At 41.1% G+C, this 24,091-nt stretch overlaps 1 protein-coding gene across 2 annotated transcripts; it reads left to right on the forward strand.

The window, feature by feature from the left end:
* The first annotated feature begins 1,036 nt into the window (after positions 1 to 1,036).
* Positions 1,037 to 20,262, forward strand: LOC140246351 (zinc finger protein ubi-d4-like). Of its 2 annotated transcripts, none has more exons than XM_072325825.1 (9): positions 1,037 to 1,471; positions 11,017 to 11,309; positions 11,612 to 11,832; positions 12,231 to 12,318; positions 12,802 to 13,020; positions 14,271 to 14,405; positions 16,486 to 16,598; positions 17,893 to 17,974; positions 18,669 to 20,262. In XM_072325825.1, the coding sequence occupies exons 1-9, from the start codon at positions 1,425 to 1,427 to the stop codon at positions 18,698 to 18,700; spliced, it is 1,230 nt and encodes a 409-aa protein (XP_072181926.1). In that variant the 5' UTR covers positions 1,037 to 1,424; the 3' UTR covers positions 18,701 to 20,262. The 2 variants fall into 2 exon arrangements, with proteins under 2 accessions (XP_072181926.1, XP_072181934.1); XM_072325833.1 differs by having other exon boundaries at positions 12,802 to 12,927.
* The last annotated feature ends 3,829 nt before the right edge of the window (positions 20,263 to 24,091 follow it).

Below are 24,091 nucleotides of genomic sequence, written 5' to 3' on the forward strand. Positions count from 1 at the left end.
TAAGACCGAGGTTCAGTGTGCTTGAAGTGACTCTTGATCTTCTACGTCCTGCAGGATAAATTTACTTGGTTACGAATTTGAGAAATTCTCCATTGCTCCATTTCTCTGATGATGGAGCACCCCTAGACAACAAAGTCGAAACAGGGATGATAGAACACTCCGTACAGGTATACGAGTAAATTTATTCTACTTGTCACGAGATCTACACACTGCTGACTGTATTTAGCTGTGCAACGAGCTGTAGGACATGCAATGCAAAAACACGTACAGTCACAGTACCGTAAGCAGCAAGTTTGCGATCGGTGCAGTGGGTGCATGTAAAAAAAGCAGTGAAAGAGACTCCGGTGTGTGCGAGCTGCCAACATCACAGCAAAACACTGCCGTCGCACAACTTAGTATCCGAACTATCATGTCGAAAAGCACATAATCAGGTATCCGAGCTAGTCACGTGTTTGTCATCCATCCCAGCCTCCCGTACGTACATGCTGTATGCATGACGGAGGAGACAATGCGAGTGTGCTGTACATACAAGCGGAGCAACGCGCGTTACCGGCGGCACACAGCACAGCCACTGCACTGCTACTGGCCTGAGCCTAACCCACCGAACTAAAACATAGTGGAATGCGTGTTCACCCAGGAAATGCGCAGCCACCAAAACTTGCTACCACCGCCATTTTGTTAGGTCAATTTTCCTTAGTTATATGGAGTGCGGGCTGTGTCTCCGAAGCGTAAGCCATTGTCATATACAAACGTGCATTGTTACGTCATAATCACTAGCCACTGGACGGCGTACTCTTGCTTGCGCGCGTACCAGTGGCCCAGTCTGACCGCGCCTAAGCGTGCACTCCATATAAGGAAAAATTGCCCTAAGAAGATGGCGACGCAACACGTTAATTTGGCTGCACGGTCTCGTGTATGTTGGGAATAGGGGCACGCATTCCACTATGTTTTAGTTCGGTGGCCTAACCCCGTCGCGGGGCGCTGTAACACAGTTTGTCCGTATGGGGTCGCTGCTGCGGTTAGCCTGAGCCTAGCTGAGGGTGGGTGCATGCAGAGTTGTTGGGCTAAAAGCAAAAAGCTGATCTAACTGAGACAGACTGTAGAATCTGCTCTATGCCGTGTTGTTTGCTGTTTTGTCTCCTGTTTGTACTAGTTTCAGATCACTTGTAACTCCAGGAATATGTAGCAGTTGTTCCACCCTATTCTAGCTCTCATCGGACAGCTGTAGAAGCCTATCTGCAGTGACAGTGTTGAGAAGTGTGCCTGTGAAAATATCCAATCCATCTCTGAGACTGAAAGGAAGGGTTGGAACTATCCATAGCTCTACAACAGCAGACAGTCTACTCTCAATTAAATTTGCTACTAGACTAATCTAGTCTAGATTTGTACTTGTCTAGGAGAGATATTGACCCTACTTCTCCATTATGTCACATCAAGCCACGCAGGTGTACATAGGTACAAAAAAATCAAGGTGAGCCAGCTGATTTTTCAAAGAGTTCTACTTTTCATGCATATAATATGCTTATTAAAGTGTTATTTACCCCTTATCAATCTAACCAATTTAAACAATTTTCAAGATTCAGATTCAAGATATTTTCTTTGTGATGTACATGTAATAATATTTGTATCCATATGTCACAATGCGACCAGTTTACCCCCCACCCTTCCTCCTCTCATTTGCATTAGGATCATGCCTGCTCACATCTTAGCTTTATTTTGAACACATTAGATAGGGACTATTATAAGGAATAAGATAAGGTACCAGTCTGATTAGCGGGTCAATAACACATAGCCCAGGGTTTTAGCATAGTTCAGACAGGTGGGTTTAATTGGGTAGGATGCAAAATCTTTTGTGTTTGTGTATGCAAGTGAGTATGAGAGTGCCCAGTTATGAGAGAGAGTGTGTGAGAGTAGACAGATGATACCAAGAGCTCCTTGCAGAAGGACGAAAAGCTGAGGAGCTGCAACCCAGGCTCCTGTATAGCTATAGGGAATTGGGAAGGCACTGAGGCTGAGGCACGCCCTAATTCGCAAGTTGGTTTTAGCATGGCTGGCAAAACCACAGATTTGCAGGCAGCGTGACTTCTGGCAGCACAGGCCAGGAGGAGCCCATTTCAGCGCAACTTTTGGCAGCACAGGTCAGGAGAAGCCCCCAACTTCCCCCAGCTCGACTCACCCCTTCCATGAACTGTAAGTAGTTATATTAATTGCATTTTGTTAAGTAATTTTGTATCCTAAACTCAAAGTGGAGGAAAATGTTAATTGCCTGCATTATTTGAGTAAAAGTAATTTTTTGCTTCTGGTAAGTCTGAAGAATTGTAATATCCAGAAGGCAGAAGTGTAATTAGTTTTTATATATATTTGGTATAGAAACTGAATTCCAAGAAGGAAGATATTTATAACGTAAAGAAGATAACTGTTGTAATTTGAGAAAGATGTGCGTTGTTTATTGCATCCCAATTACTGATAAGGGTTTGTTTCAAGTTATAGTGAGGCAAAAGGAATGAATATAATGGTGAGCTACCACCATTAATTTTGTTTACACGTAATTACTTGATGTTCTGAGAGGTATTATTATCACCGTCCGCAGTAATTTCGAGTTGCATATATGTATCATTTCTGAGTGAGAATAATAACAGGAAGAGGCGGTTCGAATGTGAGGAAATTATTGCTTTAACCGAGTAATTATATGTTGGCCTATGAAGCTGCAATGTATAGAAGCTATGATATGTATAATTGATATGATGATTTGTTGTAATGGTTAAGTATGTAATTGAACTGATTATATATATAGGTATAAACCTTTTGTTGATAAGATGAAGGTGGCAGACAAGTGGCAGACACATGGCAGAGGGAAGTTTAAAGGTATGAACGCTAGAATTACCCCTTATTTGCTTAACCCGATATTTTAATTATTTCAGGGATGAGCTGGGCTTATGAGCTGAGCTCACGACAAAGTTCACGACAAGCTTCCAGCCCGCATCGCTATATAACGCGACATTCTTCACTCATCAATCCCGAGCTGCTATTCAGCACGCAGCATCCCCGGCACTCGGCATCACGCCACCCGCCAAACACTCGTCGACATTCGGCATCTGTCGGCGTCGTTCGTCTCGGAGCCCCGTCTTCGGACCTACTCACCGTCTTCGTCCTCCGGTGTGACGCACCTGCCCGTCGTCCGCTCTCCCGCGAGTAAGACCCCTGGACACTCCAACTTTGTGAACTTCACGCGAGTGAACTGAAGGACTCGGTAGCTCGATCCGCACACCCCCCCCCCCTTTTTCCAGGTGCTATTTAACCATTTAAACTCCATGATTGTGTGTATGTCTGCCACAATGTGATTTGGTAGAATAGTAATTTTTGCAGCAATACTGTTCGTTTATGTAACCCTTTGAATTGTTCATTTTTTGTACTACTTGATTTTTATTTCATTTTGACGAGCCGGAAAGCACCGAGCTTCGTCAATAATAAACAATTTATTTCACGGAATATATTTGTGCAACGCCGCCTTTCTTCGGAGTTTATAATCTATACCATTATACCACTGTAACAGGACTTAATCTATCGTCAGCCAGACCACTCAGGGCCAAGAGCTGACATAAATGGCGACCACGAAGGGACGTTTTCTTTTGATAGGTTAGGTTGAAATATAGTTTGGTGTAGTTAGCAAGTTTTGTATGTGTTATCAATTCTCATGCAATGCTATACCCATGTTATATGCAATTCTCATGCAATGTTATATTCTATGCTGTATAGGTAATTCTGCATGGTAACAGTGTGTCAAGTGGGGGAAAGGAGGCTTCATCAGCTGTGCCTGTCTTCACTTCAATTCTGTGCAGCGCGAAATTTATTTTGGTAAGTGTGCAAACTTATCCTCAGTGCCTTACAGTATGGAACGTGATAAATTCATTGCACAGGGAAAAGAATTTGGGTTTAGTGGCAGTGAGTTGAAGGAGTATGTTGATGAGTGCATTAAGGAAGCCAGAGATGAGAGAGCAGAAACTAGGCGAGCTGAGACAGATGCTAGGAAAGAACAAGCAGACTTGATAGCCCAACAAATCAAACTAGAGGAATTGAGGAATGCTAATGGGATGGGACACAGGCCCAAGGTTGGGAATAAACCGAGCATTCCCCCTCTGCCCGTTTTTCAAGAAGGAAAGGATGACATAGATAGTTACCTTTGTCGGTTTGAAAGACATGCATCCTGTGTTGGATGGGATAAGGAAGATTGGGCGCTAGCACTGTCAGCTTTGTTATCTGGTAAGGCCCTTGACATTGTCTCTAGGCTTGCATCAGAGCAGGTGCAGGACTATGAGATTGTAAAATCGTCCTTGTTGAAAGGTTATGACCTCACCCAAGAAGGTTATAGGTTAAAGTTCAAGCAGTCTAAACTCCGCCAGGGTGAAACATTTGTGCAGTATGCTTCCCGAGTCGAAAAGTATTTGGATAGATGGATTGAGCTTAGTCCATACAATGATGATGTTCAGGGACTTAAAGCTTTGTTGATCCAAGACCAAGTATTTGATGCATGTAGCAAGGAGTTACTGATGTTTGTCAAAGAACGTCAGCCCAGGAATCTGACAGAGGTTCTATCACTTGCTGATCAGTATCGGGATGCCCACATGGACCCTAGGATTAGGAGGATGAAGGACAAGCCCATTCATTCTAGTGGAGCCCAGCAATCCAGTTCATACACTGCTAATACAACTAACAGTGGTACTAACAAACCTAATTCCTCCCCAGGAGCAGTACCATTTAGAGGAAAGTCTGGTCAATCTCAGTCACCCATGAAAAGGTCAATGAAATGTTTCAATTGTTCTCAATTTGGTCACTCCTCTTGGAATTGTCCAGATAAGAAAGGTCGACAGGAGAAGGGTGCGAGTTTCACAGAGGGCAAGCCAGCAGCAGGTCATCCCCAGGACATGGGACCCGCTGAGCCACGACGCAAGGAGCCCAGTGAGACAACCCACCTGCCGGAACAGACGGGGATGTGCCTCATCGTGGAGCCCTCACCTATCGTGAGGGAGAATCTCACTGACAATGGAGCTGCAGTGAAATTGGCAACTGGTGGCACACTTCCTGTACTGTCAGCGGCTGCGTGTGGATCACGCGGAGATGCTATGCCAGTGTGCCAAGGCATGGTGAATAGGCGGCGTGTGGAGGTACTTCGCGACTCGGGTTGTTCAACCGTTGTTGTGCGACGCAACCTTGTGTTGGAGGAGCAATTCACTGGTGAGCAGAGGACCTGTGTGTTGATCGATGGAACAGCGAGGACATACCCCGTCGCAATTGTTGAGGTAGACACACCATACCTAACGGGCACACTTGAAGCGTTGTGTATGGATTCGCCTGTTTATGATCTCATTCTCGGCAATGTGAATGGAGTCCGCGAACCAACGAATCCAGATGAGAAATGGGAGCCAGAAAGTCATCAGGCCAGTGCAGTGGAAACCAGAGGACAAAAGAGGCAAGCAAAGCGTGCACAACCGGCCCTTTTAGTGCCTGAACCACTGGAAAGCATTGTGTCAGTGGATGGCTTGGTGCAGGCTCAGAAGGACGACGAGTCGTTGAAATCGCTGAGAAACCTTGCGGAACTCGGGGATCAACGTGTGACAAAGCACGGCAACACTACCTCGTTTGTGTACAAGAGCAATGTGCTCTATAGGAAATTCCTTGACGTAACCCCAGGATCAGATGTGGTGATGCAAGTCGTTGTGCCATCAAAGTTTCGGAATCAGGTCATGAAGCTGGCACACGAGTCCGACTTTGGAGGTCATCTGGGAAATAAGAAGACCCGCGACAGGATTCAGTCCACCTTCTTCTGGCCTGGAATGCATGCCGATGTGGGACGTTATTGCCGTTCGTGTGGGCCATGTCAACGAACCTCTCTAAAAGGTAAAGCGACAAAGGTGCCCCTAGGATCAAAACCCCTCATCGATGAGCCGTTTAGAAGGGCTGCCCTCGACTTGAAGGACCAGCCTACATCACGGAGCAATCTGCTTCATCAACCAACATCAACTCCCACTGAATCTCCCCATAAAGCGCAGACCAGTCCCAATCCAGATAAAAGTCGGCGTGGAACTATCAAACCTGTACTGGACGAGAATAAGGACGTCCTGACCGACATCCCCCGAATGACAACCCTTGGAAAGCGCGACATCAGACAACCGAGCGAAGGACCAACCAAGAATAAGCCATACTCATTACCCCAGATTATCTCAGAGTACCTCAGGATATCTCGGATCATCGCTGATCATCTCAGCAGGATCCCTGAAACCTGAATTTGGGGACTGTCTCCAAATCAGGGAGATCTTTTCTCTTTTTTCTTTCAGATATATTGACGCTGAATTTCCACCCCAATGTGTATTTGACAGGAGAAAGCCACTCCGCTAACACAAACTAATGATTTTATTATGTTCTAATTTACTAATGTTTCTCCCTTTTTTGAAATTATAAAAATTTCTTGAAGGAGGGGGAGATATGTCACAATGCGACCAGTTTACCCCCCACCCTTCCTCCTCTCATTTGCATTAGGATCATGCCTGCTCACATCTTAGCTTTATTTTGAACACATTAGATAGGGACTATTATAAGGAATAAGATAAGGTACCAGTCTGATTAGCGGGTCAATAACACATAGCCCAGGGTTTTAGCATAGTTCAGACAGGTGGGTTTAATTGGGTAGGATGCAAAATCTTTTGTGTTTGTGTATGCAAGTGAGTATGAGAGTGCCCAGTTATGAGAGAGAGTGTGTGAGAGTAGACAGATGATACCAAGAGCTCCTTGCAGAAGGACGAAAAGCTGAGGAGCTGCAACCCAGGCTCCTGTATAGCTATAGGGAATTGGGAAGGCACTGAGGCTGAGGCACGCCCTAATTCGCAAGTTGGTTTTAGCATGGCTGGCAAAACCACAGATTTGCAGGCAGCGTGACTTCTGGCAGCACAGGCCAGGAGGAGCCCATTTCAGCGCAACTTTTGGCAGCACAGGTCAGGAGAAGCCCCCAACTTCCCCCAGCTCGACTCACCCCTTCCATGAACTGTAAGTAGTTATATTAATTGCATTTTGTTAAGTAATTTTGTATCCTAAACTCAAAGTGGAGGAAAATGTTAATTGCCTGCATTATTTGAGTAAAAGTAATTTTTTGCTTCTGGTAAGTCTGAAGAATTGTAATATCCAGAAGGCAGAAGTGTAATTAGTTTTTATATATATTTGGTATAGAAACTGAATTCCAAGAAGGAAGATATTTATAACGTAAAGAAGATAACTGTTGTAATTTGAGAAAGATGTGCGTTGTTTATTGCATCCCAATTACTGATAAGGGTTTGTTTCAAGTTATAGTGAGGCAAAAGGAATGAATATAATGGTGAGCTACCACCATTAATTTTGTTTACACGTAATTGATGTTCTGAGAGGTATTATTATCACCGTCCGCAGTAATTTCGAGTTGCATATATGTATCATTTCTGAGTGAGAATAATAACAGGAAGAGGCGGTTCGAATGTGAGGAAATTATTGCTTTAACCGAGTAATTATATGTTGGCCTATGAAGCTGCAATGTATAGAAGCTATGATATGTATAATTGATATGATGATTTGTTGTAATGGTTAAGTATGTAATTGAACTGATTATATATATAGGTATAAACCTTTTGTTGATAAGATGAAGGTGGCAGACAAGTGGCAGACACATGGCAGAGGGAAGTTTAAAGGTATGAACGCTAGAATTACCCCTTATTTGCTTAACCCGATATTTTAATTATTTCAGGGATGAGCTGGGCTTATGAGCTGAGCTCACGACAAAGTTCACGACAAGCTTCCAGCCCGCATCGCTATATAACGCGACATTCTTCACTCATCAATCCCGAGCTGCTATTCAGCACGCAGCATCCCCGGCACTCGGCATCACGCCACCCGCCAAACACTCGTCGACATTCGGCATCTGTCGGCGTCGTTCGTCTCGGAGCCCCGTCTTCGGACCTACTCACCGTCTTCGTCCTCCGGTGTGACGCACCTGCCCGTCGTCCGCTCTCCCGCGAGTAAGACCCCTGGACACTCCAACTTTGTGAACTTCACGCGAGTGAACTGAAGGACTCGGTAGCTCGATCCGCACACCCCCCCCCTTTTTCCAGGTGCTATTTAACCATTTAAACTCCATGATTGTGTGTATGTCTGCCACAATGTGATTTGGTAGAATAGTAATTTTTGCAGCAATACTGTTCGTTTATGTAACCCTTTGAATTGTTCATTTTTTGTACTACTTGATTTTTATTTCATTTTGACGAGCCGGAAAGCACCGAGCTTCGTCAATAATAAACAATTTATTTCACGGAATATATTTGTGCAACGCCGCCTTTCTTCGGAGTTTATAATCTATACCATTATACCACTGTAACAGGACTTAATCTATCGTCAGCCAGACCACTCAGGGCCAAGAGCTGACACTTGTTTTCCATGTTTTCAGACATTTTTGTAGAGTGCATTTACAATGTGCACTCGGTCACTAGTGTACCTTACACCTCCTCGTCAAATGATTTCGAAGCATATCCACAAACTCACCCTAGCTCGATTCTACATTGAGTAAATAAATGGACCACCTGCTGCATGTAGAAACATACATGCTTTTGCGCATGGACCATGGTGGAACCTGGTTTGGGCATAGATCATGGGAGGTCGAACCTTGGTGCGGGATCGATATTCGATAATTGCATCTGAGACCGAGTCTCCAAGACCAAAGTTGAATCAAAGTACAGACAGTTTTAATTTAACACTTACAATTGTCAGAAAATCACGATCGCTCTGTACATTTGTGCACAAGCAATCGGCACAGTACAAATACGTTCATCGCATTGCATGCAACTCGGAATTAAGGGTCAATTGTTTGATCTGAATTTAGCGATCAGAGCAGCTTTTTCTATGGTGTCTTTGAAAAGCTAAAATTTGTTTTTCCCTTTTCCTCAGCCAAGTCTTGCGGTAGCGGTTGTAGCTTCTTTACAAAGCAGTGGATCCGTGTAGTGCATGTGTGTGCAGGCTTAGGCCTAGGAAAGGTTAAACTTCTTCAATGTGTTTTTCTTTTCTATCTTTTCTTCTTTCAGTTTCAGGTACAGGTATTCCTAACTTTCCCTTCCCTTCCCATTAATATTTTCTGTGTGGGTTTCCTGTTGTCTAACTTTCTCTATTTCATATTCAATCACTGTACTTTCTGCCCAATTGTTCTTGGTTTCCTTCATGAGTTATCTTTCCCTCCATCTTCCTAGTTTCTTTCTTTCAGGGACTCTCCAGTAGGCACTATATTTTTCTTATAAATGTGTCTTTGTGATGTATCCTTTTCTTTATTTCCTTTTCAATCTGTATAATTCTTTCTTTCCTTCCTGTTCATCTTTGCTTTCTTCCAGTTTTGTTTCATCTCTCATTCGATTATTCTGCATCACATTTTTTTTTTCAATCTTTAATTCTTCTTTGCTTTCCGCTTTGCTTTTCAAAGATATCATTCTCTCCCTTGTTTTCCTTTATGATGCAAGTTTCTGTACTTCCTTTTCTTCCATTATCTGTTTGTATTTTTGAAATGTACTTTCTATTTTGTAAACATTTTTTTTTCTATTTTTTGAGGTTTACCTTCTTAGCATCTTTTCATTCATTTCCTTCCCCCTTTTCATAATGTTTCTTTTTATATACTTTACCCATGTCTTATAACCACATTTTTCACAATCTTTCATTCACATACACGACACGAACAACAACCCCATACCTCGGCAATTGCTACCACAAGGCTCGGTACAAGCTGAGGGAAAGGTGGAAAAAACAGGTTTATTTTTCATACCATAGAAGTACTTGTGTTGTAATCACCATGAGATCGCTACATTCAGATCAATCGCTGCGCTTGCTGTCGTGCGACGAACATTTTTTGTATACTGTGCTCTGCCATCTGCTCCTGTGCAAAGCAGTTGTCAAAGAGCGAACTACACTGTAGCTGCACTCAACATATATTCTGACATGTGTACAAGTGTCCAAACAGTGAAAATTCCATATCTCCTGGACTTGGGTGTCACTCCGATGCAAATATCTAAGTTTGTGAATGTTTGGAGATCAATTGAAGGAGGAGGTGCGAAAGTACTGTACACTAGTTCCCATACAATGTAGGTGTTACAAACAGAACTGTAATCAAAGTATACAGAACAACATGCAATTTAAAGTATTACTATGTGGTTGTGTAAGTGTTTGTTAGCGGTGTAAAAACTAATGTAAAATTATTGCCCATACAAGTGTAACATAGCTTGCATTCATCATTTGCATCCCAGCGAATTCATAAAGCTAACAAGTTCTGTTAAAAGCAAGCTGCCCATAATTCTCCCAAATTTGACTGCCAGCAACATCTTGTAAAACCTAGTGGCTATGCTTTTGAGTGTGGTCAGATTTTGGCATGGGAGATCAAACCTCATTTTGTCTTTAGCTTCACACAAAAGAAACATTTAAGGTGAATATTCTGTCACTAGATTTCTAAAATTTATAAAAATGGATGAGATCTAGAGAAAAGGCATTTGAACTCTAGACATCTCATGTTTGAGTAGAAGTTTTAAAAAACAAAAGTGTGTCATCTCAAAGTTGTAGAAGGTAGTCATATAATAGTCCAGACATTGTCGAAACTAAATACATCATATTGAACCATGCATGTAAATTTGAACCATACATGTAAATTCGAACCACATCTGATTACAGGAAGTGTTGATTTCTGCCTGGATATTCAGTTATTTTGCTCAGTGTACTTTGTCACAATAGCAAGTGTGTAGACCGGGAGGTACATGACATGGATGTAATGAGAGACAGTATTGAAGGAGACTTCAATATGATTTTATGTCTTCAAGGAAACAGTGAAGATGTTATAAGTGAAATTAGGATAGGAAACAGAAACAGGGACTTTTAGTTTGTTTGTTTTTTAATAGATGAACACCTTATCATCAATGTCATATCATATAATACAATTTTTGCTTCCATTCTTAAATGTTTTTTATTCGGAATTAGCACTGACTTTGAGCAGTTCTACAAAGAGGCCCTGGAGAATGCATCCAATTTCAACTCACGAATGATGGCAGAGCGCAAGCTTAGGCTACCCTTCCTAGACTCACAGACTGGAGTGGCCCAAAACAACAGCTACCTCTGGTTCCAGAAGCGGCACCGTGGACAAGGCCAAGACGCCGGCCAGCTCTACACCTACCCCTCCCGCAGGTGGAGGAAGAAACGCAAGATGCTCCAACCCGTGTCTCTTGAGGTGGCTGAGAACAGGATTCTTGCTGAAGCCCTTGGAGCTGACCTTAGTATGTAAAACTGAACTTTGTTTACCTTAATACAATGGTCTATGGATCGTAACCTCAATTTTTAAAGCAGTGATCATGTTAACAAAAGTTATTATTTATGTTCCTTGTGCAAATGTTACTTAAAATGACTGTCCAAAGTACAGCAAACTTTTGTGTTTAAAGTAGGTTAATTGCAATTGATGAATGCATTTTGATAGAAATAATTTGAATCATACAGTTATGTAAAAGTGTGAAACACTATTTGAAACTTTCTAAACATGACAGTTGGTAAGAATGAAGTATATGTGTCTATGTCTGTACAGGTGAATTATCTGGAGAGGTTGCTGTTGAGACAGCCCTGAATCCAGAGCATGATCCCAGCCACTATGGGATCACCATCCACCCTGCCTTCCAGGAGCCAGATGACATCTTGAGACAGTTGGAGGCAGAGGATGCTATCCCCGATGCTGGGGAGATCGACCGTGCTGACTCAGAAAGTGATGAAGACTATGAAGTGTCTGCGAGAAAGAGGAAGCAGAAAAAGGTTTGTTTCCTCTTTAGGAAGGAAATTGAAATAAGTGGTGGACAGCCCATGGCTTGTAATGTTCTTTGGATGGCCTGAGCATGTTTCCTCATACGTGTATTTTCTTGTTGTTGAGAGGGTATGAGTTTGTAGACTTTAATGTATAATGCAATGTGTGAGGAATTTTGTCCCAGGTATAGCTGTATAGATGTCAACATTATGAATGCACAAAACTTGTACAAATAACAAGCATGAGGGAGTGTGAAAACAGTGTATGATTAATACCATGTTAGCAATGACAGGTCATTTTACATGTGTTGTATGATTGAAACTGAAGTCAAACTGAGCTTAGCAGAAATGCCACAAGTACTTATGAAGTTACTACCACTCCTGTCATGAAAATTTGCATGACTCCACAGGGTCGTGGTACCACTGGGCGGCGGTCTCGGGGACAGGATGGGGATATGCCTCAACTCACAGCGGAGGACAAGCCATTTGGATGTGAAGGTCAGTCTGGAAACAATGGAAAGAGGAAAGCTAACAAATTGGTTACTCCACTTGGTCATGTCACATGCATTCTGGAGTAGCTATCTCTCTCCTTTTTTTCCAAGGCCTTTGTTTTCAGACTTTTCAACTGAATAGTAAAGATGTGTATGGCATTTGATCACATGAAGTAAGGTGTAGCTTCCACAAGAACTCAACAGATAAAACAGTCTTATTCAAGACCTTAGTAGAGTTCGTCTCGGCTGAATACCAGTGAAAATGTGTGTAGTCATAAAATCAATTAATCTGCAGCGTGTTTTAGGAAGATGTGGAAAAAACATCAAATTTGAGGCTGGTGGATGCTTCAACCATTGTGTAAGTGCACATGCACTTGCAAAATATTGGTAAATAGTAATAAGAATGCAGGCGGCCAGTATGATAATGTGATTAGTAATAAACCTCTATGATTTTTTCTTTTCCCTCTCTTTTTCTTCATTATGGTTTCAGTGTGCAAGAAACGGTACAAGAATCGGCAGGGGTTGAGCTACCACATGCAGCATTCCCACAAGACTCCGGAGCAGACGATAGATGAGGATCACTCCCAGCCCTCCCCCCTGGAGCCCGTTGAACCACGTAAGCAACCACAACCACCCTCCAAGAAGAGTTTGGACCCACAGGCAGCAGACCTTGCTGCCATTGCTGTGACAAGCGTGAACGAAAAGAGTCGTAAGTCACAGCCGGGCAGGGCACGATGACAAGGAATAAAAGTCCTTGAAGTGGTTGCACCTTGTCGTCTTAACATTTCACCTTTCCAGTGCCCTTCATTTACCCAACAAACAGTTTTAGATGCATGTGAATGTGTTTGAAGTCCAAAGGATGGAGTCTTTCTTGCAAAAAAAAAAAGGGAAAAAAGGGGTTTATTTTAATATATTTTATTATTTTTTGTAGTACTCCTTATATTATTTCTGTGAGGAATTTGAGAGAGTGTTGTGGGAGTGGTGGTTACAAATGAAGTACAGTTTCCCTCAGTCTTGTTTCAATGTTTTGACTTTGCATGGGTTGTAAGATTTCAGTTTTGGGGCAAAGACAAAAACAGGATAAGTCAGAATACATTGACAAAACTTTAGCTGGATACAGTATTGCATGAATCCATGGCAATGTATTGGGTGGGTTGTGAAAGGCATCTCCATATCTTTGTGTCACAAAACACCTGAGAAATATATGTTATCTCAGGAAATCAAGTAGTGAACCTACCATATCATCTGCATTCCTTTTTTGCATGCATTTTTTTTTCTATTATAACTCACTTTCAGTGATACTTCACAAATAGAAAGAGGATCAGAAATCTGGTCATCACCAACCTCATGTAATGTTTTATAGAAGGAAAAGGAGCCTCTCAAAGTAGTTTCATGTTCAATGGAAAAGAAAAATACAGTGCACATTAATATATTGCATTTGCCATTTGGTCCTAGTCTGGATATTTTTAAAGGAGCACCTTTGATTTTATTACCTCAATAAGAAGAACATTGCACATAGCATCATCCGTAGCAGTTGTAAATCTTTCAATGTTTCAACAGCTTGAAGATTAAAATTTATTGAAATAATCAACTTGCCAGGTTTTCAAACACCTCCATACAGTGATGCATATACAAAACTAAACTGTAGTCATTCTTACGATTTGTTAAGTTTATATTGGTTAATTATTGTCAGCCTCGTCTGTGAAATGTAGGGCTATTCTATTGACATTGGACAGGCATTTACCAATAATCTTATTCTTACAAACACAATGTAGCATACCAACAGTACTGTTTGCAATATCAGCTGATTTTATGTAACACCCGGTTTGTTGCTCGTTACGTGTTGGAATGGAGGCCTAACAAAAAGAGTTCATTGTGATGACTCTTCCCTGTATGGCAACATTCTTTAGCCAGTGCAAAATCTTTGATGATTCATGACTTAAATCATCCTTCTTGCAGTAGCTGAACCCAGAGCCAAGAGTGGAGTGACAGAGCCTAACAACTACTGCGATTTCTGCCTGGGTGATTCCACGGAGAACAAGAAGACCATGATGCCAGAGCCTCTCATCTCCTGCTCAGACTGTGGCCGATCAGGTGACCACAGAATATGTGCCAGTCTTGGCAATGTGCTTCATTTTTTTCAATACAATGTATCAGTATTTATACATCGAGTGGTGCTCACGAGACATGCAGTCATGTTGTCACACTCAGTAATCTTTCCATCTCATCTTTTGGTGTTCTATGGCAACTGGATGTACTTGCATGATTTCTACAATGAATGATTTATGGCATGAATGAAATGTCACCTTTATTGCAAAAGTTGGCAGCACTATTATACGTTGTCAAATGCAGACTAATAAACTTGCTTTTTAAAATTTAGCACAAAATAATTTGCCTTTTCACTAATGTCTGCATTTTAAAAAGCAAGTAATATACACATATTTGATCTATAGATATGAACAGAAAAGTAGTTTTAGTTGTGAATTAAACATGTAAATAAAAGTGTAGAATATGACAATTGAAAAGCAGCTAGATACAACCCATCATTGTAGAACTTTTAATTTGCTCGTAGTTTAATACCACATGTATTCACTTAAAGCCTCGGTCACAACCCGCTGTACTTGCAAGTGCGTGCTGTCGACTTACAAAAACATGAGCAAAATTTGGACATTAGGACGTAGTAAGTACCGGTACCGCCTCAGTGCGGATTTTGGAGCATGCAGACACAATGTAGCACTTTAAGTGCATGCAGAACTTTCGCTGTGTTTGAGCTGCGGTCGCGCTACAAATTCATCCCCAGTATGGGTGACATGCGTGCTCTGTACAGCCAACTTGCACGCACTTACAACATACGTGAGCAGCACATGTAAATACGTCCTCGGTACGATAATGTGGCAGTTGCATGGAAATTGTATGTTAGCACGTTGTAAGCACGTACAACTTTCTGTCTACGTGCGCAATGTATGATGGGCACGACTGCTTATGGCACGTACTTACACCTTGCGCAACCGTGCGAGTGACGTACTCCCTTCCTGCTTTTGCCACTCCTTCCCTACGTTTTCAGAAAAACGTGGCAGCTGTGGCCTCCCCAAATAACATACGGACTAAAAACACGCACGATGGGTTGTGACCGAGGCTTATGTGAGTATTAAGTGGTAGGCTACCCGATAGGATATGGCTATCTTAGGGCAATTTAAACATGCAACAACACAGAAATCATTCCATGCTTCATGAAAAAGTCACATGAAACATTGCATCATTCACTCTGTTCTTCATGAAAAACACCCTTGACATGGTAAAACAAACATGTTGATGTAGCTCGTTTGAGTTTGATGAGTCTGCATATGTGAGGAGATTACCTCTATGATCATTATTTGCAGATAAATACATGTACCTACTTTTTAGACGTGAGCCACTGTGATAATCTCCAAGTATGGATATGGATGTTGTATGAGAAATTAACAAGTCATGCAATGAAGTATGTCCATGTTATATAGCCATTTGTTATTCATCTTTCTCTGTATACCCTCTATGATTGAATCTCTTTGTCAACAATGCTCCAGTCCACATTTCCAGTCTTGTTTGCTCTTGTTTCACTCTGCTGCCCTCTAGTGCCCATTCAGGTGCCACTTTGTGATGCAATCAATGCATTAGTGTAGCACAGTAGACAAAGATCTGATTGTGTCACAAATTTGAAGCAATGTCTGTTTAGAGAGTAAGGGATTCCTGGCCATATTTTGTCTGCTATGTTACTGCAGAGGAATGTAAAATGGGCATGTAAAAATATGTTTTTATCATTTTTAATACAAATATAGCAACAGCAATAGCACCAGGTTTAGAGCATGCATGTTTAGTGCCAGTTTAAAATCACCCTTTTCTGCACAAAATCGTTGAATGCTGTTGGATAAGACTACCCTTGTCATGTCCTTAGTTGGCCCAGAAAGAGCTACAACCCGTATCCACAGATTTCCGTTTGATCAATACCAAATTAAGTCCTGTTGAGATGCCGTATGCGCCATTGCTTTGCTGTTATTTGATTTATTAAAGTGCACTTGATGGTCAAAGAAGAAAGCTGCATCTTACTCTAAAGTCTTTGGTGTTAGCAATTTCCTGTAGGAATAAAAGATGGTGCAGCTTTTCAAGTCTTCCACTGTTGTTTGCTAACCTCATGCAGGGCATCCCTCCTGTCTTCAGTTCACGGAGACCATGATTCAGAAGGTCAAAGGTTATCACTGGCAGTGCATTGAGTGCAAGTCATGTGGACTGTGTGGCACTTCTGACAATGATGTGAGTATCTCAGGGCCACATGGTGTCACTGTCGGCTCTCACTCCACCTCCTGTTGTACCTGTCCTGTCCATCATCAGACTGGGTGTCCATATCATGAGAGTAAAGACTTCTGTGCATCGTGCTCACACCTCACTGCTCATGCTCACTTCTCTCACCCACTCATCACCAAAGTATTCGAAACTGGAAATCCAGTCGAGATGAAGTGCTATAAGCAAACACTTATTTAGGCATTAGAAGACAGCTCACAGGAGAATGAAGATGGCATGGTTTGGAGCACTAGAATGGAAAATGTGTTTGTTTGCTTCTAGTGATCAGGGATTCAAACATATTATTTGCACCTTAAAGAAAAACTAAAAACAATATCGTTTAAAGCACAGTAGGTTTGGATATTCTTGTACTTACTGCCAAATGAAAATCAGATGCATGTGCTTCACTGTAACCTTGTATATGTGATCAACACTATGACCCGGTTTACAGTGCGAGGCTCGGCCGCGGCCGAGCTGAGGCCGAGCCCAGCCCCGCTTCAGTGTAAACGCGCAAAAGGCCAAATGCGAGGCCAAAATTGGCCTCGCATTTGGCCTTGCTCTGGAGGTGGTCTCGGCTGCGGCCGAACCCGGCCTCTTCTTGGTGTAAACGCAAACTGGGCCAAATGCGAGGCCAATTTTAGTCTGCCTTCCAGACCCTCTGCCCGTACTATTTTGCTATTCACGATATTAACCCCCTCAACGTGGAAAACTAGTATAGTTTAAGGTGGTTTTGTCCTGCAAAGGATTTTTCCTTCGGCAAAGGCCTTTGCCCGAACGGCGACTTCGTCGCCACGGAATCCAGTTGGCAAAGGGTCTGAAAACCAGGCTATACCAAATTGCGTTTGTTTACAAGCAGAGCGCCACTACGACAAAATATTGAAAGATTTGAATTAAAAGCGCGGCCGAGCCCAGCAGTGTAAACGTACAAAATTGCGAGGCTCGGCCGCGCAATTTAGGCTGGGCTGTAAACGGGGTCTTAGCCAGCTGATGTGTCATTGATGATTGTAGCAGCTACAGCTGTAGGTTTGTTAGGGGTTAGAATACACAATTTTTATATTGATATTAAAATACTAATGTGTAAGCATGTTTCAAAATGATTTTGCAAACAGCTATTTTCTCACCATTTAAATACAAAGGAAAGGGTACCTTTTCTATCCAGAAATCTGCATAAAATCTTCATGTATTACAAAAGTGTTGTATTCCCTAGGTACTGCTAGCATTCTGTCATACTCTACTAATTTCCGGTTTTCATTTATCTACTATGTAGGACCAGCTGCTGTTCTGTGATGACTGTGACAGGGGCTATCACATGTACTGCCTCAAGCCACCCATGTCTGCCCCACCGGAAGGTAAGCTTAGTTCTAGTGTCAGTACAGGTGAACCTCGTTACAATGAATGAGGATACAAGAGCAGACTTTACCAGTAAATCTGTCAGTTCCCTTCTTTTTTACTTTTTTAACAAGATTTCGACGTAGCAAGAAAACTTCTTTGTGTGCCGTCTGTTTTAACAGGGTTCGCCTGTATAAGCATCTCATGGTCACCTACATAGCACTGGCATTCAAGTTAAAGTTATATGTATGAGTAGGAACTTTCTTAATGGGATAGCACTGGCATTCAAATAAAAGTTGTATGTATAAGTAGGAACTTTCTGCATGGGATATACGTGGTAATATTATGATATATATCTTAATCTTACTGGATCTTGCTGGGACTTGGAGATTAAAAGTCCTCAACTTCCTGTGGTATTTTTCAGAGAATGTTGAATCATGTGAAATTGTATCTGTATGGCATATCTCTGAATGCTTCTTTTTTTCATGAATTGTACATATCTGTAAGATCATCTTGGCACATTTTAATACACATGATGCACACTCCCTCCCATATGTCACGAGGTGCTCAAATAGGTTGATGGTCACTTTTAAAAGCTGGGATGTATTAAAGTCTTGAGTTTCAGGGTTGGCAGCTACAATTCAATACTTGCTCCATCCATGTCAGTGGAGGCGATTTCTTGACACGTTTGTTGTCTTTCAATTCAATTTACAGGGAGCTGGATTTGTGACTTGTGTAAAATGTGATGTCCAGTCTAAAGAGGAAAGACCCACAACAGTCAAATAGTCACAGACGAGCCGTGACACTCAAGAGGGATTTGACTAATGCACAGCAAACACTCTAGAGATGGGAACAGTGGTCGGAGCATCTGTGTCCACCCATCTTGCTGTCAACTTGCCATAACATCTCAAGCTCTGCATGTCATCTCTGCTTCGTATTACCATCTTTGGTGTAATGTTGTCCTTGAATGCTTGCTGGCATTTGTGCTGAACTTAATACAGGTATTGATGTATTTTTGCATATGTATCTAAACAAATATTTTTCTTGCAAATTACCTCAACATGAGGTTATTCTAATGTCTTTGCAGAGTATGTGTTTTTATTTTCCTGTTTTATTTCGTGATGATACTGTATTATCGATAATGATCAGTGGGTTTTGACTGCAGACAGGAGTAAAACCATCATGATTTCTAGTAAGTCATAGCCTTTTTGCATGACACACTATGTCAAAAACAGGACCTACTCCTAATACTTGTTCAAATTGCTGGTCAAAAAAATCAGTCAAATTAAATAAAACAACACTGTACTAAACATTACTCTTTAATTCCTGATATCAAAAAGCATTACAACAGCAAAATTTGAATGTTTTATTCAATAATGAATAAAAATTTGGGTAACTCAGGTTATCTAAACACATTGAGTAGAAATTCATTCAGACTTTGTACTGACTTGATTTATGCATAATTGATAGGGGGAAAAATATGCACAATGCTGGAATGCAAGGTGTGTTTTTGTATGTTATTGTGATTATATTGGTAATTTACTTGTATACAAAGGCTTCCTGTATACAGGAACTCTTTGTGAAGGGATGGGATGGGGATATGTGAAATGCCAAATAGTGTATATATGCTACATGAAAGTAGAAAATGCAGTCGTGATAGATAGTTGCTGCTTTTGTAGGTGAGTTAAATCTGTAGATGAGTGGGAGTAGAGTATGGTAGCACAAGCAGTAGATTAGCACATTGTTCAAACAGTCTATTCCAGTGGCTCTTCAGATGAAATATTTTCAAGGTTAATTATTCCGGCCCTGTGATGCATTCACAAAGATATGCCACTGCATAATTAATATTGCCAACAGTATTTGTAGACAAGAATATTCACATTGTACCTGCTCAGTAAATTAGTGTTTTTAGTGTACAGGGAATATTACGCGGCAGAGTCATAAATACTTGCAAAAGAAAACTATATTGTGTTGCTCACCAGGCAGTCTGCACTCACCAGGCAGTCTGCACTGCAGTAGTTCTCCATTTTGACACGGGACATTTTTCATGTTTTTGTTCACTTGTCCATTACATGACTTGCAAGGCTAAATATATGTTTGAAATGATGTCATCTGGCATCATGGTGCTTTATATGCAGCTTAGAATGTAGTTGTAGTTATTAGTCAATTAACTGTCTGAATGTCATAGTATTTATGTTTGGATCTGCATTCAAACTCATTTTTCAAAACGTCCATGTCAGCTCAGTGTACTGTGATATACATGTATCTGAAAGCAAAATAAAGCCATGTGCTTCTACCCACTTCTTTTGCCGAGATCTGGTTTTAACTTTGTTGTCTCTCCTCCGAACAAGAGATGTTCATGTCTTACTTCATTTGCATACTCCTTTTCTTTGTCTGTGTGTGTGTGTGTGTGTGTGTGTAATATTGACATGATTTCAAAGACCACAGACGAAATCTCCTTTCAGTACAAGTATGTTCAATCATCCTTGTGTTAATATGCAAATCTGTTGTCTGAAGAAGAGGTTAATAGATCTCAAGAGCTCCATTGTGGTGGTGGAAACCCCCTTTTCCTTTGGCACCATGCTGCAATATCAATTAAACATTCTGGAAATACGACGTGTATACAATGTACTCTGTACAATTTGTACAACATGAAAATTTTAAGTGACACAAGTTACCACCTGTGGCTGTGTAGAGGTACCGGAGAATGACTGCATACATGTATTTATAATTATCTATTGCTTCATGGTTAAGCAGCAAACAAACAAAAAAGGACACGTAGACACACATGCCAGCAATGATGAATGACAATCTGAGGGGTATTTTATTTATTCTTTATTGTTAATGTAACATTTAGACTCCAATGTAAAGCAATGGCTGATCTTTTCATGATGGATACAAGTACTGTACACAGGATTTTAGGCTGTAGACAGGGCACAGTTTCTGTAGTAAATCATACCTGTTAACAGCATCGTGTCACATTTGACCCTATGTGAGCTCCCACAAGTCACTTTCCTGTCTTTCATTTCCACTCGTCCGTTTTTCTTTTTTTTTAAAAACCAAAGTTGTGACGGGGGAATTTTGGAACAGGGAGAGGCAGCGTGCCATGAAGACTTACAGGTCATGGATACTGAGCCAACCCTTTTTTTTTTTTTCACTACCCAGGCAGCCACCTCGCCTGTATCAAAGTTAAATAATATCAGTGATAATAACTTGCCTGAGAAGCATATGGCCATGTATGAGTTTCACACTTTTATTTGGGATGGCAGATTCCATGGTCCATAACATTAATACCCCTGCCGAACATAGTGCATACAAGAATACAATCCGACCTCTGTTATCTAATCATGTGGGAACCAGCAAAATATGCGATTTGGCGGATATGGAAGAGACAATGTTTGTCGATGAGTACAGTTTGTACAAGTAGGCTGCCAACCCAGTGATAGCTATGTAGGTATTGTACACCGCAACAGTAGTGTAATTCATGGTAGCCTACTGGTACTCAAAATAATAGTCATGAAATTGAAACATTTTACTATAAAATTCATACAGTGCACTCCCGTTATAACGAACATGGTTATAACGAAACTCCGCTTACAACGAAATAACATTATCGGCTCTCTGTGTTTTTATTGTTTATTTGTTTGGTTATAACGAAATTTTGATATAACAAAAGAAAACTCCCGGTCCCAAGGACTTTGTTATAACGAGAGTCCACTGTACCATGTTTCTGTAGGGAATATCAGAGTTAAAGTGTGAGTTTTGTAGGAGTTTTCACTGTGTTTGAAATCACTTCTCCTTTCTTTTTCTTTTCTTTTTTCTTCACTGTTTGGAGGCATCTAGATAATAGAGGGCCTGATAATCAAAGTTGGACTGTATTGTATATAGGAATTGCACCAAGGTCGGGTGGCCAGGTGGTTGGTTGGTCTGTTGCAAAATCTTCTGGATTGAACTAGGATTGAACTATGATTTTGCAAATTTTTAGTTTTTGAAAAATGTATGCATTCTCTCGACTTGTCACGGGTGTGATTACAGGAACACTGTAATATAATTCTCCAAGCTTTCTGGAAAAGGCAAATCATGTGCTCTGTTATTATGTGAAAAAAGTGAAAATATGTTAAATTTTTACATTTTCTCTATATCATTCCACACATGTGACATCACAAACTGTAGTAGTCTTCTCATCCAAAGATGGTGGCTCTGAAACTTCAGAAATTCATGACTTTTCATGGGATTGTCTGATTCTCCTCAAACTTTCACTGTGTTCAAGCATTGCTGCATTCATTCAATCAAAATGTATGTATAAGGTGAACTTGCCCTTTCAGAAAAGTGGTGTGTTGCCATGGTAACAGTGCATTATGGCCCCCAAATTAGGAAAAGGACTTGTAGACTTAAATTCTTCTGCAGTTTTTAAGTGTTTCAGATGCAATTTGGCACATGTGGTGATTGTGATTTAAAGTTGTGTAAAACATGTTTTTTACAACTGATTGACAAATTGCCCTACATCTACGTAAATAAGCACTGAATTGATCACTGTTTTTTAGTAGTAGCCATGATAAAAAATCATGGGCGTACATAATCGAGCAGGATTCGAACCTACGACCTCCTGATCACTGGACAGGCGTCATCTCCACTAGACCACCGAGCTTTCGTCCGACAGCAAGTGTTGGTTCTAATCCTTACAGCATGCAGTGGGTACTGCTTTGTTATTCAAATTCATAAATCTCTTCCGTCGAGATGTTTTCATTGCAACTGATTGACAAATTGCCCTACATCGACGTAAATAAGCACTGAATTGATCAGTGCTTATTTACGTGCTTATTTACGTCGATGTAGGGCAATTTGTCAATCAGTTGCAATGAAAACATCTCGACGGAAGAAATTCATGAATTTGAATGTTTTTCACAAGTAGCTGTTAGCATGTTAGGCAGCAGCAATATAATCACCTTCAGTGATATTTTTAGTTTCATTTCCACCCAATTATGTTAACATGATTATACTTGTATTTACTTAAGGGGACTCTCAGCAGCATAGTTACGCTTTACATATATTTTGGAAGGACATCGTACAAATTGCATTATTAGAACAAACTGGATCAGGTGTGATAACTCTTTCAGAGAAGCACAACAGATATATTGTTTGTGGCAGGAACGACACTTTGTAAGCCGCAGTTTTAATCATCTCCTGAAGGTCTTTGTATATGTAGAGACAAATTTATTTAATTGCGTTACCCAGCAAATCAGCAGGAAATTGCAGGTAACATGTAGTACCTGTGTGCATTTATGTGCTTTATATTTGGTCAGAGGGGGTACGAACAGGACATGCTCCTTATGCTCATTATTGCTTCAATAGAAATAATGTGTTATCGGTCCTGAAGGCTACAAAATGATGTCCTTTCATGATTTGTCATTTAGCAAAATATAATCACCTTCACTTAAGAGTTAAGGTAGAAAGCCATATCAGCATAATTCACACAAAGCATGATTCCTCTTCTGTGTGTGTCTCTACTCATCATCGTGAAACCAGTTTGGTTTATCTCACCATGGGGAAAGACTGTTTTGATCTTACATTCAGAGCTCTGAAGAATTCTGGAACAAAATAGTGTACCGGTATATATATAACAAAAAATGTGATGTCTTTTGTGACATGTATTAGTGTATTATAGAATGGGTAGCGAGAATCCTGCAATCTCATTGGTCGAGAGCAATGTGTTGATTTGTACTGGCCGCACGCTGAGTCACAGTGGTAAACATGTTATCGCGCACTTGTAGCAAGCGAGTACGCGCACTTGTAACAAAGGTTCGCGCACTAAGCAAGCGTTCGCGCACTCAGTACAAGACGCCTATTGGCTAAAACAATCATGCATCAGTTTTTACTGGATGCATGGTTCTGAAGAAAAACCATGCGTCCAGTAAAAACTGGTGCATGGTTTTCGGGCTCTCGTCTATGGTAAGCCAAAAGGCAATGCACCCAGTGAATTTGTCACTGGCTAACACGATAGAAAAACGGGTTTTTGGCAAGAAAATCACCCATTCTATAAAACAGATGACGCACATGTCTTTTCGTGCGTCAGTCGGAATATAGCGTGCATGCGGTAACTATGGAATTTAGCCTAAACCCACTCGGCTTCGCCTCGT

This window comes from Diadema setosum, chromosome 1, assembly GCF_964275005.1.
Source record: "Diadema setosum chromosome 1, eeDiaSeto1, whole genome shotgun sequence".
NCBI classification, from domain to species: domain Eukaryota; kingdom Metazoa; phylum Echinodermata; class Echinoidea; order Diadematoida; family Diadematidae; genus Diadema; species Diadema setosum.

Coding starts and splice junctions, on each gene's coding strand:
- LOC140246351 (XM_072325825.1), top strand. CDS start 1,425: ATGTCACATCAAGCCACGCAGGTGTACATAGGTACAAAAAAATCAAG. Junction 11,833..12,230: donor GAAAGAGGAAGCAGAAAAAG/GTTTGTTTCCTC, acceptor ATGACTCCACAG/GGTCGTGGTACCACTGGGCG. Junction 16,599..17,892: donor GTGGCACTTCTGACAATGAT/GTGAGTATCTCA, acceptor TCTACTATGTAG/GACCAGCTGCTGTTCTGTGA.